The following is a 19,269-nucleotide window of genomic DNA, read 5'->3' as shown; positions in this document are numbered from 1 at the left end:
AAGTCAGTGGGCAGTCAATAAGAATAAAACTCTTGTAACAAAATCGCTACTTTGTTCGGCAATGAAATCATGAACAGGATAAGACTCCAGAAATGTGAAAGCAAATAAAAACCGCAAGTTGGGAATGGGTGAAGTAATTCTAGCATATGAGACTGAGCCTGCAATCTTCAGAACAGAATAACTCAGCATGGAAAAAAGACCACAAGTTGGGAAACGAGACAAACTGAGTGCCAACTGTATCCTACACCATGAAAGGAAAAATAATTCTGCACTGAGCAAGTCCATTGGTCAACTGATGAAGACAAAAACTATGCAACACAACTGCAGATAAATTTAGCAATCAGACCATGAACCCAACAAGCCTGGAAATGTTAAAACAAACAAAAGCTGTAGCTGAAAAACAGTGAAAATATTCAGACCTACAAGACTGACGCGGAGTGGGTGAGGGAACAAACGTGGGTTAATGACATAGTAGTTGAAATCAAGATGGTGAAATGGGCTTGGCCAGGGCATGTAATGCAAAGGCAAGATAACCACTGGTCCTAAAGGGTAACGGAGAGGGTCCCAAGAGAAGGCAAGCGTAGCAGGGGGCAGCAGAAAGTTAGGTGGGAAGATGAGATTAAGAAGTTTGCGGGGATACAGTGGCCGCAACTGGCGAAGGACAGGGTTAATTGCAGAGACATGGGAGAGGCCTTTGCCCTGCAGTGGGCATAGTCAGGCTGATGATGATGATGATGATGATGATGGTGATGACGACGACAACAAGACTGAACTTTACAACCCAAAGAACTGATAGATCTGCATGTAAAAAAGACCAAAAGTTGGGAAACAGGACACAATAATTCTTTTTCACTTTCAAAAAATTTACCACAAAGAAAAAAGTCATTAAAACATGAAACAACAATGGCAACTTAGCAGTGTAGCAACACCCTTCATGCAGGTGGTGCTGGATTCGAATGCTGGTACCATTGGAAACCCCCCAGTCTTAATAACGGGTACAAGCACCCACCTGCTTCATGCTAAGCTGTGACAGGGTTTCTATCCTGACCCAGCAAGTCAGGCACAGCTCAACAAGCTCACAAAGGATGCCACTCATTCTACGTGACGAAGACCTCAATCTCTTTGTACAACCTTCAGTCAACAAGGAACAAGAAGAGCATGCACCAATGTTTGCCACCGGCAGATGCAACCAACAAAGCAGATGCATCGGACACATGATCAAGGTTAGCAGCGCATATGTACAATTCATGTAGACATTTTTTCTCTTCCTTCCTTGAGAGTGCAGCACTTCATGATTTAGGATGCTAAGCTGTCACTTTCATGACAGAGTTGCAGTTGATGCTGTAGGAACTCAGCCCATGCCACTTCCAAAGTTTTGTGCTGCAACTATTCATGATCCTGCTTATTGTTGCATTCCGCACAAAAGCCTGCTTCACAGATGACGGCACATATTTTGAATGGATAAGCAAAGACAAGCAGTGTGCAATAGATGGGACTTGGAGTGGTATTTGAGGTTCAGACGCCATTAGCAAATACTAGGCAGGCAAGCAAGTAAGCAAGCAACTGTGTGACCTAACCTTTCATAGTTTTTGCAGTAACTAGCACAAAAATGAGGATCCGGACTTGCACCTAATCATGATGAATGCCCAATAGGCTGCACTTAAAGAGTAGTTCATGGTACACAATGAGCCTCCTGACATGCAAAAGGCAAAAAAATATGAAAGGAGGAACCTTTACTATGCAGAATACCAAGCAGAAGAATTCACATAAAAATCTGGCTTGAACAATGGTCAAGTTGCATCTGCAATGCAAAAGGTGAGTGATAAAGTGGTGACAACATTTTTAAAAGCTGCTTTCAGTTTTTCTTTAGCTACACAAATGTTAAGGCACTTCTTTTACGATGGCAAGCAGGAATCTTTATATATTCAATTAAAAAAATGTGCACCCTTTATTTACCACTATCACTACACACTTATTTACAAACATTCACCAGTAATTCAGGCTCCGCAGCAATGTCTAAACTAATGTCTGTGCTCTTCATTAAAGTCAATTTTAATTATTTGAATGGAAGATGACATCATTTTAATATATGCAAAGAATTACATTATCTTAGTTGATATTAGTGCAGTCGTATTAGAATTAGTTGAGCTCTTTGATGCAAGCAGACATTTACACTAATCAATGTTTTGTAGTGACCAAAGCATAGTAAACCTGTTTTTGTTTAATGCTGCATACAAAAACAAAAACAAGCTCAGGCCTTTGGAAACTTGAAAAGAAGGGCATGCCATGCTCACGACAAAAAGTGAACCAGGAAGAACACACGAGAGAGAAAAGAGCAAACTCTGGAGCAGCGTGTAGTGTAACAGGCTTACATTCAATTGCATGTTGATATCATCCTCTAGTGAACGAAAAGGCACAAACCCAATATTTGGGTGGCCGTGGCACCCGACGAGCATGCAGTTCACGTTACCATGCTGTGCGCACACCCTGTTTTCAAAATACGCAGAAATGTATCAGCTTGAAGTATTCTTTTTCAAGTTCAGTCAATAGACAACTGGAATAATCTATCAAATGGCTTTTTTTTACCCCATAGAACTTAGCACCTTACAATGCACTGTCAAGAGCGTTAGTCACAATACATTCCTTAAGCGACTCCTCTCTCCAGCATAAAAAAAAAAACATTTTGCCAAATACCAAGTGGAAGTACTTAGAACAGAAAAAAACTACAAAATCAAAACCGAAGCTGGGTTTCAACCAATCTGTCACAGATATTGTCACAGATACTGTGTGCGTGTTGACTGCCTAAATTGGCAACTATAAGTGGCAGCTTGGATTATTATTTCTCTGAAATTATGAAAAACAAGCTCGAAATTGTCCTCCAGCAAATGCAGAGTGAATATCGAGGACGAGTGTGCGAAATGTGACATCACACATGCAAGGTTGCCTGTTAGAAGTCACTTCTGGGCTGTTTTTGAAGAAAATCTTTTGAGATATGCTTAGAAAGACCTTATAGATACGAAATCTGGTGTTTTCTAAAATTCGATTATTTTCGAGATTTTCGTGATCTGATAGCCGCATCCCCCCTAAGGGTGTGACAAATTTTTTGCCCACTGTGTAGTTTTGCACCACTTATGATAATTATACCACACGCATATGAACTCTGGCCTGTTTTTGCTCTGTACAAATTAAAACTCTCGGCATCTCACCGTATCTCTCTCTCTCCCTGTGACTGCATGTATAACTTTTTGTATCCAGCACCGCTAGTTCCACAGAACTGCTTAATATTTTTTTACTTTTCTTCAAGTTGTACACAGTCCTGAACATATACATACAGCAACTCCACCCTTGCCATATGCTGACAGTATTAATGAATCACTAAATCATAAAAAATCAATCCATCAATTAATCAACAAACAAGTAAATAAATGAAGAGTGTTCACTTCAGAGTAATCTTGCTTGATACCTGGCCCTATTGTCATAGGTATGGCCAAGAAAGAATGTGCTCAGGCCAGGACAGCGAATGGGAAGAAGACATCCCCCTGAGGAGGCTTCAAGAATGCTTCAAATAAGTTGATACAATGATCACAGAAAGCACTGCTGACACACTGCTCAGTACTTATGAAGAAGCCGAGGTGCAGGAGTAGCTAAGTCATGAGGCCACTGTGGAAGCAATGCCAAATCCAAAAACCCAACACCAATTCAATGTGCAGTGAAAGCTCCGTAGTTAAGAATTTGATCAGTGCAAAGCATGCCGTCCCGCATCCCATAGCCCATAAGTTACTTCAAACTGCACTACTATCTACTGAAGATAACAGCAATCAAGCTAATGCACTTCCATTTGTCAAGATTTTACACAATTTCGACTTCGTGCTTCATTGCGTGCATGACTCACATTATGGAATGTTATGGGCAGGAACCCAGTGTCGACATTAATTAGGAAAGACTGCAAACATATGCCTCTCATGACATAAGCATAACACAGCACGAACCATGCACAAGGTTTCTATAGCACCTATGCTTTCAGGGTTGAGGCCTAAATACCGTTACAACTTTATTAGTGGTGTCTTCAGCTGGGTATTCCAGCTCATGTAAGATGACCAAGGTTTTCAAAGAGATAATAGTAGCCAGGTCAAGTGGCCTGAATTGGAAGCACATATAGCATTTCATCTCCTGCCCTTCAATATCTGTCTCCCACATCCGCCAGTTCCTATATTAATTCATGTTGTAAGAAGGCAAGTTTGAGGCCGAAGTCAGATCTATCTCTCCAAATGACAATCACCAGCAGGCAAGAAAAATGATGTGACACCCTGTAACTGCTGTCAATAGCAAAAAGAAAAAGAAATGATCAGAGGGCTAAGCACACAAGCCCACATCACACTTGGCTTTACATCTGCTGCATGGCCAAAAGAAAAATTTTTGCATTAAGCAGCCCATGCTGGTGATTTGCATCAAAGTATGCTCATCACCAATAGGTACCACGCACTAAGCTAAAAAGCGGTTGTGAAAACACATCTCGGGAGCACACTCAACACAGGCCAGAAACGAATGTCACAACTCTGGGCCCAAAACAGCTGTACTAAAGTATTAAGCCATTTTAAAGCAACAAAAAAAAGAAAAGGCGTGAAAATAAAATGTCAGGGCGATTAGGATGGCAGCCGTTTGCTTAAAAATACCTCTCTGACAAACCATAAATGCATGGCAGACACCGAGATGCTGAAAAGGTGGAATTAATCTACACGTTGTCAACTAGATCAACACTTAAGAAATGGCACGTCCACGTAGTCTACAAATGCCCACACACACTACCACGAATGAACACCTGCGATCAGTACACACGGCCGACCGTCTTGTGCCAGCTTTCTGCTTCCAGCTGGCAAAGCAATTGAAAAGCAGTACACCATTGTGTGATGGAGGCCATAGTGGCACTTAGCTGGGAGAAGAGAGGCACAGGTGTTGCAATAAAATATGGGAGACAAATTCAGTTGTTGTTCTAACGTCTAAAAGGTCACACTAACATGCGAAAGGTCTGATAAAAAAATTCACAAAGAAAAAAAGAAACTGCATCCGCCTAAAAGGCCAGATAAAACATTTTGCACCTACATACAGTGTAGTTGTTAGAATAAAGACTTCATATGCAATTTAACATGTTCAAAAACAAGCTGCGTGCCATTTTTTCTTTCTGCACATAAGCAACCCCTATACTCAAGGGGAAAAAAAAAGAAATAAACACACTACACTTTCCACCATTCCTCACAGCAAAGAAGTAACATTAATAGCCCTCGCCCCAATCCTTACTCCGAGGTCAACACGAGCCAGGTCCACCCACATTTTGTGACCACAAATACTCCCTTCTCATGAGAGCACATTCGCCTGAGCCTGAATCCCATGAACACAGATCACATGACACCCTGGATCATATAATCACAGGAGACAGTATCATCTGACACACCAATGACCAGAATCGCACTCACTTGCCAGCAGTGACAGCATTAGGTTACCTTGTTACACAGTCAACGAACAACTCAGGGAAAGTGCCTTGTACAGTTGTCGCAATCAAAAAATTAAATATATAAAAGAATTCAGTGTCACATTACTTATCCTCAGCAGCCACAACAGCATCATGAACCAGCCAAATGTTCATTACTTATGCACCTCGACAGTTAGGAACAACTAGGGGTATGACAATGCAAATTAGGGATGAGAAAAAGTGGAGTTGGCACGACTTCAAAGCCACAGGCATAGAGTGCTAGGAGGAAAAACTGTTTACCACATCATGAATGTGCATGCACTGCTCACTCCTGAGATTTGTTAGCTCTAGCATTTGTCCATGCCTATTGTCTCTGCACAGTCCCACATGCAGATGAAAATAGGCCAGCACAACAAGGAACAGATGCGTTAAATAAAAAAACTTGTCACCATACTGCAGCTTCTTTCCATTTAAGCAACAAAACCTTTCATCCGTCCCTTATAGGTCAAACAGTCATCAATCTCAAGCAATGTTCGCCTAACTCTGTTTCGTCACAAATGCAAGGGCCACAGATACATGAAGCACAACAGCATGGCAGCAACTACCCCTAGTGTGTCACTCCATCCCATATGTTCTTCTGCATGCATGCTCATCACAACAGAACTTCAAACTTGAAATACTGTAAGGTATGCCATAATAAATTCAGCACAACAGGTCACAACAGCTTACAGATCACTTTCCAATGCTCGATGCAGTATAATGCATTTCTAAACATAACACCAGAACAAGAAATAGAGTGTGTACGCTAACGCATTTATACACCCAACTCTCCTTTTTCCACCATGAAAAAAAAAATGGCATCAAAGGTGAATTCAAACTGAACATTTTGAATGAAATTACCAAAAAAATTTTCAAGTAAGGATATATCAGCAAAAGATATCTTTGTTTAAATCCCAATTAGATAAAATTGAGTGGATCCTTTAAGTGCTGAGAGCACTGATTTGCGAGGTTCTCAATCCTCGAAAAGCAGGACCCTGCAGGCTAACCCATGACTCAACACCACCACCCAAGCCGCTTCTATCCTCAAGCACTCTTTGAAGGTTGCTTTCATGTTTGTGTTGCGGGTCGCACTGGTTAGTTTCTTCTAACTTGTATGTGGCTTGTGCAATTTTGTCTTTGCATTATATTCAATCATGCAAACTCAACATATGCTGAAAGCAGAGCCTTGCGAGTTCATAATAGCTGAAAAATGGCTCTTTCGATCCCTGTGGACCCTCTAGCAGCACATGTGCTCTTCACGAGGAAAAGGTGCAAACCCAAATATATTTTAGGGGGTTTCATGGATACTATGGACAGCTCATCAATACCAATGCTAATGCAGTGATCAAACAGCTGTAATCAATGAGGAATACTATACCAACACCAGACAAGACGTTGGTAGTTTTGTGTGCTGTGTTGCGTTTTTTCCAACAAAACTCTTGTGCAGCTTTAACAGGCCACCACAGCGTTCTATATTTGTGCTTTGTATTAATGACATCATCTATGAGCAGACAATGTGCTTCACGGAGCTAATAATTGCAACACCACCACAGGCAACATTGCCCGCTGTTATCTAGCTTGTCACTACTTGTTTTCTCAGTGTATAAGTGCTCAAGTTCAATAACATGCTGCTTATGACATGCCTACCCTCTTAGATGCACCACATGCATGGTTGCCTTTCTAGTGGTGTCTAACTAAGCCACCATTATTAGTTCCCTGCCTTTGCAAAAGCAGGACCTCCCACTCCAAATATGCTTTTACTGTCTACAATTAATTTCCACCTACACATGTATTTCCATCCCTCATCATTTCTCACTAAAATTTTCAAAGACCATCACAACAAATTCATTAGTGAAATTCTGACATTGATGGCACAGCAGAGCGATTAATAATGTTCCAGAATTTGTTTGGCTATAATGATGATGCCACATCACTTCCAACTAGAGGCCACTGAAGGGCAGTCAAACGACATGCAAACAGACAAATAGAGAGAAGAAAATTTAGCAAGGGTCTAAGAAGCTCTCGCCCTAAATTTTCTTTCATGCTTGCTAGCAACCTGCTCGTCTTTATCAATGGTACAACAAGCAATTCCAAGAAGGAAGCGAAACAAAAACAGCCTAACCATTACACACCGGTGAGATACTAAAATGGAATCCCCAGCTAAACTATAGACAGTAGCTATCTACTTCATTTCTCACATGCATTTATGTCAGAATTACAAAGTATTGTGGTTATGCGAATACTTTGTTTCTAGCGACAATCACTGCCTGTCACTCAGGTTAGTAGCAAACAAAAGCTAAAAGTAAACTAAGAATCTTCATTTGTGTACAGGTCACACAGTTCCTCGAGTTTATCATAAATTTTTCGTTTCCTTTTACAGTCTTCGACAACACAGTGAATCCATCATGAAGCCCTCTATCTGCAAACTTTGGAGACTTAAACATGCAATGAGAAAGCCCTGGACACCTTTCTTGGACCACACAAGTTACAGCAGAACCCAAAGTCTGTAACACTTCACAAGCCTAAATTTGGAAGAAATATGGCACCTTTGTGAAGGAGTAAATTAATCTGCCATGTATGTATATGTATCTATATATGTTTTTAGCTGGGATAAATTATAACTGTTGCAGTCATTATTATAATTTCCTACTGACCCATATACAGCAGCTTTCTTTCCTACTCCCACATGTGCAAGCGCACATACACACGCACACACAAACGCACATACACACATATCAGTCAGTTCCATGAGACAACAGGAGCAAAAAAGTTTTGTGTCCATGGCAAAAGACAGTGAAATTCTGTTGAGTTCCATTATTAGAAAGGCCATGGAGTTATATTTGTGAGGATCAATCAGGACAGGCAATAAAAAAATGTGCGTTAGCATGAAAAGGCTATTTTTTTTTTTAAACAAGAGCAGCATGGAGTTTAGCCTCATCTTTTTACTGCACCGTTCGGACAATAAACAGGTGGCTGGATGCGAGCAGCAATGAGACCAGTTTCGCTTCATATTTCTTTTCTCTTCACAGCTTTAAAAAGTGCCAATTCAAAAAAATTTGCACTTGTCATGGCCAATGCATTAAGGCTGAGCTGCATGCACGCGAAAACTCACGCGAACGCGACGGCGGCACCCGTCGCGCGAAGCTTCACGCGAACGGAAATGTATGTATCGCTTGGCTCGTCGCTCGGATCTGCCGAAATAGAAAATTTCGCCCGTTCGCCCGGAAGTGCATGCGCAATCAGCCAATAGCATGAACGCTCAGCGTACGTCACTGCCGGTCATTTCGCAAGCTTTTTTTTTTTTTTTGAAGCGCTGCATTGCGATCGCCGCGTATTCGCGCTTCCTACAAAACGATGGCCAACTAAAACTTCAATGAGCGCCTTATTGATGCCGTCGAGTGCGAGCAGGTCTTTTGGGACCTGCAGCACTGGTACTATAAACATCGCGGCCATTCTGATGCGGCTTGGCGCCGAGTTGCAGAAGCCGTCGGTGCACCAGGCGCACCAGTTTTGTAAACAATTTCATTGAGTTGGTTTCATTGACTGCTAACTGCTTCAGTAGGCAGACTGGACATTTACGAAGTGAATGCGCTCATTTATGTTTCATGCATGTGGTCTTAGCTGTCGTCGAGCGATCGTTATCATTCGCTAGAAAATGCGCGCTGCCACGTAGCAGATTTGCCTGACAAGGAAAGCATTGCATCCAGAACTAGAATTATACTATTTCACAGAAATATGGTACAGGCTTTTATCTTGTGGTGGGTTTAACGGCGGCCGGTTTAAATTCTTGCAATTTTTTTTACTGTTGTTGCATTTGCGAATACCTTTGTGGTGTGCTATGCCAGCCACACTGAGCGCTGTCGCCGTTTCGCGTTGCCGTCGGTTTCGCGCTGTCGCGTGCATGCGTCTTCCCCCTGTACGCGACAGAGCGAACCATGTTCGCCTTCGTCGCGCCGCTTGTCGCGCCGCTCTTTTTCGCTTACATGCGTTCCAGGCTTTAAGGGGTACCCAGGTAAAATTCAAGTCAGCCCAAGAAGGCTACGTTCACTGAAGATGCAGTTTTCAGTAACTAAACAAGGCCCCAAAAAAGTTAAGTACAAAAATTGCCACAAGCAGCCATTTTCCCAAGCAAGATGCGATAACATCAATGCTCATTTCTGTATGCCGATATCTGAAATCAGACCACACTACCATACACTTCCAGCCAGCAATCACAAAGCCCATAACAGTTATGGCGTCACCATTAATTGTCACAAGTTTGAATCGAATGAAGGTAAAAAATTCCATTTTCAACATCAAACTTCCAAGCAATAAATATGTCTTTTGCTATGGAACGAATGTCAGTAGATCAGCTGAGCCACAAAAATCTATGCAATAAAATTTTACTAAAAATAAAACTGCATGAAGTTGTCCTCAGTCTCCCTTTAAACAGTACTGTTCCTCACATCGAGCGAAAAATAGTGCACAGACTGCCAAAAGCGTTTGCAAAAGCATAAGACAGTATTAAAGCAGGGTAGAAAAGTGATTTGCTGCAGTGCAAACTAGCAAATCTCTCGACCCCTAATATTTATTACTCTTCTTGGACCAAAAATCTCAGTAGTTTAATTCACCAAGTAGCCCTTTTGTTTCACCTTATTCAGAACATGACTGGCATGGACAGAAACAAAACTTGCAGTAACAGTAATATCGGTGACAGAGAGAACGTCATGGTGTTCCATACAGTTACCAATAGTGCTCCACTTGAAGCATGAATTCAGAATGTCAACTCAAGCATTACCAATCCACCAGGGCCTACTAACAAATGCAACCAGCAATGTAGCAGAGAGAGCCAAAATTAGGGCAGTGAGTTCAGAACCCTACATCACAACTTCTCTTGAGCCAAAAGCATTAGGATAGAGTTGAAAGCATATTAGTCACGCAATGCATATGCTAATGGCTTGAGATTGAACCAGACACAAGCAAAAAAGAGAGCATAACCAATGGCCAACAACACCAAGTAACTGACTTCAGAACGAATTTTCATTCTTTAATGTGCATGACATAAATGCTTACATGGAAAGACATTGCATACAGCTTCACTGTACCTCTAGAAAAGGTCCATCTATTCTTTCGGAGATTCAATAGCTAATCACTGAGCTGAAAAGACATTTATGCAGACTAGTAGGAAAGTAAAGTAAAGTAAGTGAGGGCATGAAATTAAAATTTCTAGTCAGAATAATAAAGACTGGTCATAAAATGCTGGAATGCAATAGGAATAAAGTCGCAGCAAGATGACTAGAAGTTATAGCAAGACTAAAAGGCCATTTAAGAAACTCAATGCTCCTATTCCGAATAACGCAGAGAAAAAAATCGATAAGTGCTGTTCCTTCTTCAAATAGTTCAGTGCAAGTACAACAGACACACCGACAAAACAAACTTCTGAAATGTTGGTAACCGTCATGGCTACAAGCATACAGAACCAACATCACAGCCGAAGCTTCAAATTTTACATATCACACTTCTATTTCCTTTTCTTCCTCCCCCACTGGATTTTTCAGAAAAAAAAAAAACAGAGAGAAGAATGCAGCGTCAGATTCAAAATTTGACAGTACAAATTCCAAACAGCAGCACAGCTAAACCAGACCACACCACCACACTTTTCTAAAATTACTACTTCTGCAGCGCATTTCCAAGTATAAATCAATCAATGCACCAAGCTTTGGCAGATGGAAACCAGTGCAGCGGCGCAGTGGGGATGTATTTTTTGTCCACGTCAGTACAGGCTGGAGCCAAACGCTGCAGCACAGGCATCGCGCAGCTGTTTCACATCAGAGGACAGCAGCCTCAGCTTGGAAATGTCAGGTGACAAAATTCCACTGCATGCGAGAGTTAGCTACACAGATGTCTGCAGTGCTATAACATCCGCTAGCAATAAAAGCACCCCCAGTCAATGACCAAGAAAAATTTTAAAGATAGCTCACTATTCATACCTGTGCTGTCTGCACTGCCAGTAAAAAAAAAATGCAGTGCGCGTCCATTTTTCAGTGGTGCCTTTCCCATAAACAAATTTTCAAGAAAGGGCACGAGCTGAGCCAGATGTCTTGAAATGCTTGCCCTTAATGTACTCATGGTTGCATGTGCTTTCTTAGCAATGATAAGTTCACCCTTACACAGACCATAAAACCCACGACAAAGTGAGTCGAGATCGATAGACAATATGCATATGTCACCAAAACTAGGCCTTTGTCTTCTAAAGAGAGTTAACAGTGCAAATATCAAGTAAATACGGTGACTCACCGCATAATCTTTTTCTGCATTATATGACGACAAGATTGCCTCATAAATCTTTTTTAGAAATAACAATCAATGCACAATAAAGTGAGATATGAAGCACTTTTTTTTTTTTACCAGTGAACAAATAAGAGTGCACATAACAAAATGCATAAAAACAGCAATAAATTAGAGACTTCAGTGATAATGCCCAATCATAGCGCACCATTTCATGACAGTAGGTTTGATATCCCGAGTTTAACTACCGTAACGTTAAACAAAAACTTGCTCATTCAAAACAGAGTCCCTTGACTAAAACTCAGCTGTCTTTCGCAGATCTTGACCACAATGCAAACTGCACCTTAATTAGGCATGCTTGCCCTGCCATCACTAGACATCCACTTCAAATCTGCCCTGCTGAGATTACTATCTGTTGGCCCACCCCTAACTAAAGTAGCAGCTTCTCACTTGCACACAACACAGCCTGTAGCTTAAATGTAAGCTTCAGCTGCTGTGGTTCAACACATCATACCAACTCCATGCAGCCCAAACATGACTAACTGCACTGCACTATGGCTCATTTTTTTTTACCTTGCCAAATTTCAAAACTTCCTCGAGCAATCCTCAGTAGCTTCAAGGTTTGGCATTTCGGAAACCCAAGCCCAGCCACAGGAACAGGCTGAAAACACCACCTTCACAAGTAGAACTGATATTCAAACAGCCATCTCTCTTATTCCAACAAGCATGCGGTTTCAACCTTTGCATCAAGACTGCTAGCACAGGCCAATTCCAGGAACTCTGCGGTAGACATATTATTCAGCCTTTTTTTTTCTGCTATAAGCAGAGAAAAGTTCTCAAAAACTCACTGGAGTTCAAGAAACTCTTCGCACAGAATAATCAAGAGCTTTGGGTTTGTTCTGAAGTCAAAATCCTTATGTACACATCTACTCCAATCTGTATGCATGTGCTGCATGGAATCGGGTATTAAAGCATGCAAGCATACATAGGCATGGATTTGGAAATGCATGGAAAAGGAACATGGAAAAGAGCAAAGTCGAAGGTCAGCAAGAAAAACAAGAATTTTAGGAAGGAGAGCCTGCCAAAAGGGCAAGAGGCCAAAATTTGCAAGGATGTTGAACACCCAAGCTTCCTGGTAATGAAGAAAGACCTTCGAGCAGACATGCTAGTGAGCAGATACAAATGTTCACACTCCCTCTTGCAGATATGAGTTATAAAGAACCCAGCAACTTAACTGAAGTGCTGCCCTAAGTGCAAGTTTAGGATTAACCAGTAGGCCAGCAATGTGGGAAGACACCGTGTCATTCTGAAAGCCGTCCCAGCTAATCACCTTCCTTATGGCATACTTATAAAGCTAAACAAGCGTACGTGCTACACCAAGCACACTAATGCAACCTACTTCAAAAAGTTTTGATACAATAGCAACCTGGTTAGGTTATATATTTGACCAAATGAATGAAACTATTCGTTCAGCCAAATTCATTTCTAAAACATCGGTTTTAACCGAAAAGGGTCAGCATTCTTCAGACATACACTGCAGTTTACTGGCTATAAAGTCCAACACAACCGGCCCCAAGAGAGAATTAATAAAGTACAAAAGCCAGGGACGTACTGAGACAATGGAATCATTGGATTACGCAGTGAAGTTGTACATCCTGAGGCATCGCTATGCTGGTTTGGATAAAAGCCGGATGCAGACAGAGAGGCCCCACAACCTCGTCAAGCCTTAACTACTCGCGCATTGCCTTCAGTTCCCAAACTGTCATTACCTTCCCAGAGCCATTTCTTGGTTCGGGAGTTTTCTCACGGCATGTATGGACACCTACAATGTTTATAACCATAACAAGCGCCACTGTCAATTCTAAACCATACAGAAGCGTAAAAAAAAATGCCACGTTTTCGTTTCTGTGACGGTTCCACACCACTTTCATCACTGCTGTCCTCATGTGGACCACGTGGCAGGAGGCCCTCTAGCTCTTTCTAGATTCCTACTCCAGTCACTTTTTTCCAATCTGAAAGCTTGTTTTCGTGAAGCGTTTGCTGCTTGCCTAGTACCACCCGTGAGTGAAGGAGCCAGCAGTGTGTCACAAGCAATAAATACACTTGTATTTATCACAAGTAGATGAAGTTATTCCAACATTAAGACAACTAGACAAAAAACACTGGTTCCACTGCACTAACAGAGAAAGTTTTAAGTTCACTACAGTGCATAAGCCAGCCTGCTTCAAGAGCCAGAATGACAACAAACGATGGTTCAGCGATTATATTCTAGTGTTTTTCATGTCTCACACGATCTAAGGCCACCTTTGATGTCACAGGTATTGTTCAGTTAAAGAATCAAAGATAGAAAAAGCATTAGAGAAGAAACTCAATTATATATTATTTAGTGGTTTTAGGGGAATACCAAGCAGTGATCCATGTATCGTACTGTCCAGGGTTTAAAGTCAAGGGGGTCCGAGGGGGTATAGAACCTCCACCAGTGTTGACAAGGGATCTCAGACCCCCATGCTAGAATGCACAGAATGCATGAACCTGAAGCAGGCAACCATTTTTAGTGCGCTAGCAAGGTTGTTTAGATTTGGCTGCACTTCTTCAAGAAGTGCAGGACTTTTGTATTCGTTTTGCCAGTTCAGTGCGCACCCGCTACACTTCCGCCTTCGTTCTGCAAAAGTGCCAGCCTAGTACAGCACGAGTTCTCGGCTGGCTTGCACTCTCCGAAGTGGAAGTGCAGCTGTAGTGCAGCAATATGGCGGCACCCATGTGTAGGTCGGAGAAGTGAAGCAGATATGACAGTTGTCTCTTAATGAAATGATGGTAGTTCTCTCTTGAGAGGAGGAGGTGAGTTGTAAACCTGAGCAGTCAAGCTGCATGGGCAGCATTCCAGTGCATAATGAAAAATTGTTTAAGTGTAAACATTCAATTACTTTTTCTTTTGTTTCTGTCAAATAACAATTTCCTGGAGCTGGCTCATGGCAACACTTCTTTGGGATTTCGTGCTTGAAGATTCTTCACGTGGTTTGGGATTTTAGTGCCCGTTGATGCCAGCGAAACACAGTTGACTGTTATTTGGTGGCAACACCAAGGCTAGCAGACGACCAGGCCTGCTCTCAATCATTCGTTTTGGAAGCAGCCAGTGCCAAACTGCACTTGAACTGACACTGCACGCGGGTGGCACTGCCACGGAACTTCACGGAAATAGAGCAGCGAGTGCAGCCAAACCGAAGAGACCTATAGTGGGCCATTCCCAGCATTCAGCCGTTGTTTGTTTGTTTGAAACCTGTTTTGTGGCAGGCAGCCCACCTGCCCGCCGGGCTGTGGTATACCGGGTGTCCCAGCTAACTTGAGCCAAGGGCTAAAAATAAAATAGTAGAGGGAAACCAGTTGCATAGCAGCCACTTTGCACAAAAAAAAAATTTTTTGTTTTGCAATTAATGTTATTTACCTAACTTACTAATTACTGACTTGAGAAAAAAAATGTGATTTGCAAAGTTGGAGAGCCCCTTCGGAAGCCTCCATTTCATTAGTATTGTGGAATAATGTGGCAGGGATGCTTGCTAGGACGGGTCAAGTTTTTAACAGCAAGTTTCTTGCCCGCGTAATGTTTCGTTCCCCGCGCCGTAACTTCGAGTCATTCGCACCAGTGCCACGTTATCGAAGACGCTTCTAGCTGCTGCTCACATCATCTCTGCCCTCAGTTTTCCTTTTTCCCTTCCTCGACGCGAGTAAGCGAGGCGCGCGCCACCTTGAAACTTGCGCGCTGCTTACGCCGCGCATCCAAGGCCGCAATGACCGCACGTGCTCGCAGTGCAACCGCCAAGCGATGTGTGCTGGCGCGCGGATTATCTCGCCAGAGCTCGGCACGTGGTGCGTGCGCGTACTCTTTACGCATTTCTTTTCTCCGTCTCTCTGTCGCCCTTCTCGCCTCTGCTTCGCCTGTCACCTTCTCAAGAGTCAGCCACAGAGAACGAAGTTTCGCGCTTGCCGAACAGCATGCAACCACGACTTCAGTTGAGAAGAAGCGAGGCGACGTAGTACGGCTTCCAAAAGTGTGTTTTTCTCACACGCGCTCACGGGCCAACCATGCACAGAGCACTGGGTGCAGTGTCCACCCCCCCCCCCCCCCCCCCCCCCCCCCCCCCTGCGCTAGTAGCTTCCACTCCACATGTTCACAGACCGATTCTTTCTTTCTTTTTTCTTTATCCCGAACCTCCTCTTGCTTAGACTTTCGTGCATTCCCCATTTCCGCCGCCTCTCGAACATATTTGCAGTCTGCACTGCGCGCTAAAAAATAAACAACACGCGCTACGAACGAGCGACAACACGCGACTCCAGCACACGCGACGCAAGTGTTTTACGACCCTGGCCCTCAGGCACCTCGAGTTAGCGCGCGCACACACACGCGTGCACGTGCGGCGATCACGAGCGCTGCGCGGTCCGCGTACTGCACTTTCGAAACCACGGGACCGCGGCTTCTCCATCGCCGCAGCGCGGCGGCGAAGCCCGCAGCAGCCGTTTTTCACTCGCCCGCACCCGCGCGAGAGGAGTGAAAAAAGAAAGGGTCCGAAAAAACGACAACAACAGCGATTAAAAAGAAAAAAAAAGGATGAGAGGGGCAGCGCGCGCTGCGATGATCAATACACGTTACCTTTCCGGGGTCGTCCTTTGACCGAGGTACCTTGTGAAAGCACTTGTTCAGCGACAGATTGTGGCGAATGGAGTTCTGCAGGGAGGCACAAAAAAGGGGAGAAAAAAAAAAAAGACCGAGTTAGCGCCAGCGGCTCAAGGCAAAGCGCCGCAGCGGCGGCGGAAGCTCGACGTCAAGGACCCTCGACGTCGTCAGCAGCGCCCGACGACGAGCGCGCCGCCAACACGCGCGCGGACATCGACACGGGAGCCCCAACGTTTGTAAACACAAAGGTCAGACAACTATCACTGGAGAGACGTGGTTGCGGGAGTACGACGTCAACAAACCGAGGTCGCCGTTGCGGTTGCACCCTGAGTCGCGACCCGGCGAGCCCGGAGTTGCCGTCCTCGACTCGAGGCCGACACCGCCACACGAGCGTTTCGCCGCGCAGAAAGAAACACAGACAACCAAAAGCGATCGCGAAGCGCTTCATGCCGTGTGCCAAGGTCGGCGCCTGGAAACGACGCGCGCGCGCCCGTACCTCTCCCCGATCGTTTTTCGACCGCGGATACTGGGCGTGCGCGCTTTAATTTTTCGAGCCTACACACCACGAAGCCGCGATAGCGGTGTGACGAGACCGAAACCAACAGAGCTGGCGAGCGACGAAACCTACCTTCCATCCCGTGCCCGCCTCCCGGTAGAAGGGGAAGTTAGCGCAAATCCAGGTGTAAATGTCGCTTAGCGTCATCTTCTTGGTCGGCGAGCTGTTGATGGCAAAGGAGATGAGCGTCGAGTAACTGTACGGCGGTTTTCGCTTGAGTCCGCCGGGGCCATCGTCCGGCTGAGCGCCCCGGGAGCCGTGCGTCGCCGCGGCTGCCGCCGCACTAGCGAGCGGGTGAAGCGGCGGCGGCGGCTGCTGCTGAAGCGGCCGCCGTGGATTATCCCGCTGAGTCGCGCGAGGTGACCACTCCATGAGCTTCCGGTCTCTTGCGGCCACAGCTCTCGCCAAGGGCTCTTATCGTGGACGGAATCGGGGCGCCGACGCGCTGCCTAACTAGACGCCTCTACTGGCTCTAAGGGGCATCGCTACGAGTTTCGAACTTAACACGCTGCCATCTTTACACGGGTTCCACCTCACTGCTAGGCTTTGACTGCATACCGTCAAACCTCCGCTTTACGCTACACCAGAGCGGCGCTGGCGTCGAGCTAGAATAATTGTTTCAGGGACACGACCAAGGCGCCGACTTTGAACGCTGCAAAGCAGCTGCAGTTGCGAGTACGGCGGCGCGCGCTGTTTTCGACTCTTTAATCATGTAATTTCGGCTCTGAGCGGTGTTTCTAGATTGTATAAATCATGGTTTAAAGGCAAAAGTGCTTGGCGTAAGGAAAGTCTCAGTTCCGTCGCAGACTGCTGCTGTTAGTAGTGTAGCCAGAAAACCTGGGTTGACTTTGTTAGCAAAGTCCTCCAGCTAGACTCCTGCTGCCCAATGTAGTAACACCGGTTCAGGACACAACTTCTGTATGACATGGACTTGGTCATATTGCAAGTTGTGCACTTTTGTGCATTTCTGAGAACTCAGAAGCATGCAGATGCGCAATTTTTGTTATTATGCCTTGTTTGTTATTCCTTAACAAGGTAATGGGAACACGACGAAACCACCGAGCTAAAGACAATAAAATTCGTTTTACCAGTCAGTCAAATAGGGATGAGAACAAATAACGAGTGGGAGTGAGGGGGGGGGGGGGGGGGGGGGGGGGGAGGGAGGCGTCTTATTTAGCCAAAAGAGGAATTCGCAAGAGCTTGGTGGTCAGTGCTCTTAGTCCAGGGTTCCGCTGGCGGCAGTTGACTTGAGGACTAGCTGAATGATCCAGGCTTGCTGGTCCAGACTGTCGCTGGACACGGCCGCCTCCAAAAGAACCAACGCTATAGCAATGTTCACCGAAAGGTCTTATTTTGCGCTTCGACGTCATCAAATGCGGCGTCACCATGCATCAAATGCGAACGCCGTTAGTGTATTTGGAGATGTAGAAGTTGACTTGATTTCGGTGGCGATTATAATGAACTAGAATACTATAGTATTCTAGTACACTATAGTGGCGATACCACGCACAGCGACGCCATTTTGTAAACATGCAATGCGGGAAATCCAACTCAACGAGCCTTTAAATGCGTATTTTTGACGTTCGATGTTTCGAGCCCCATTGCCGATTAAGGAAGATTAAAAACAGGACTCATCTTCGATGTTGAAGGCCTTCAATTTCGCAATATAACCCTGCCCCCTAACATTAAAAATAAAATGTTTAATTATTAATTTTCATTAATTGGTCGTCTAATTAATTATCCATATCAGGTGCGCAATGTCCACCTTTGTGTGCATTCGATCCCCGTGCATAAACCGCTCCGACGTGTGTCTCAGTTCTTAAAGCAAATATCTGTCAAGGTTAAAAAAAAATCACCCAGTATACGACCAGGCGGACTCAAAGTGAATAGGTAATTGGCGTTCTTAGCCTCCGATTACTTAATCAATTAGTTGATTCATAAATTAATGTTTTCGCCACTGCAGCTAGCATATTTGCATTTATATTAGAGACATTAGAAGCGGTCGCGTTCTTAGACGACTCCATTTAGTAGAATTATCGTAAGTTCTAAGTTATAACACGCTCATTGCTCCGAGATGTATATGGCTTCAAAATTTCTACTCTGCGCAGTTGCGCAATCAAAGCTGGTAACGATCAGCGCAAAACTCCTCCCGATGTGATGGAGCTGTTCGTGTGTTGTATTGTGCGCCAACGGTTAACAGCGACTAGTGAAGCTGACGATTCCCTTTCACTTTTTGCTAACGAAATGAAAGAAGCGATACGGAACAGCTTC

General features: G+C 44.2%; 1 protein-coding gene and 1 long non-coding RNA gene across 2 annotated transcripts in view; one reads left to right on the top strand and one right to left on the bottom strand.

The window, feature by feature from the left end:
- The window catches only part of LOC149342920 (uncharacterized), a 48,674-nt gene extending 31,156 nt beyond the window's left edge, over positions 1 to 17,518 (bottom strand). Inside the window, exons 1-2 of the mRNA XM_089545447.1 lie at positions 17,071 to 17,518; positions 16,419 to 16,493 (exon numbers count right to left, since the gene is read on the bottom strand). Of these exons, the coding sequence (XP_089401573.1) occupies positions 16,419 to 16,493; positions 17,071 to 17,370 (375 nt within the window). The 5' untranslated portion in view covers positions 17,371 to 17,518. The remainder of the gene's footprint in view (positions 1 to 16,418; positions 16,494 to 17,070) is intronic.
- LOC149342921 (uncharacterized) lies at positions 958 to 8,226 on the top strand. Its single transcript, XR_016283084.1, has 3 exons — positions 958 to 1,223; positions 1,745 to 1,815; positions 7,887 to 8,226. It is a non-coding gene; the product is annotated as an uncharacterized LOC149342921 (long non-coding RNA).
- Positions 17,519 to 19,269: the final 1,751 nt, after the last annotated feature.

Source organism: Amblyomma mixtum, chromosome 5 (genome assembly GCF_055824585.1).
Source record: "Amblyomma mixtum isolate Tamu chromosome 5, ASM5582458v1, whole genome shotgun sequence".
Classification (NCBI taxonomy): Eukaryota; Metazoa; Arthropoda; class Arachnida; order Ixodida; family Ixodidae; genus Amblyomma; species Amblyomma mixtum.
This window is presented reverse-complemented; position numbering and strand designations above follow the sequence as displayed.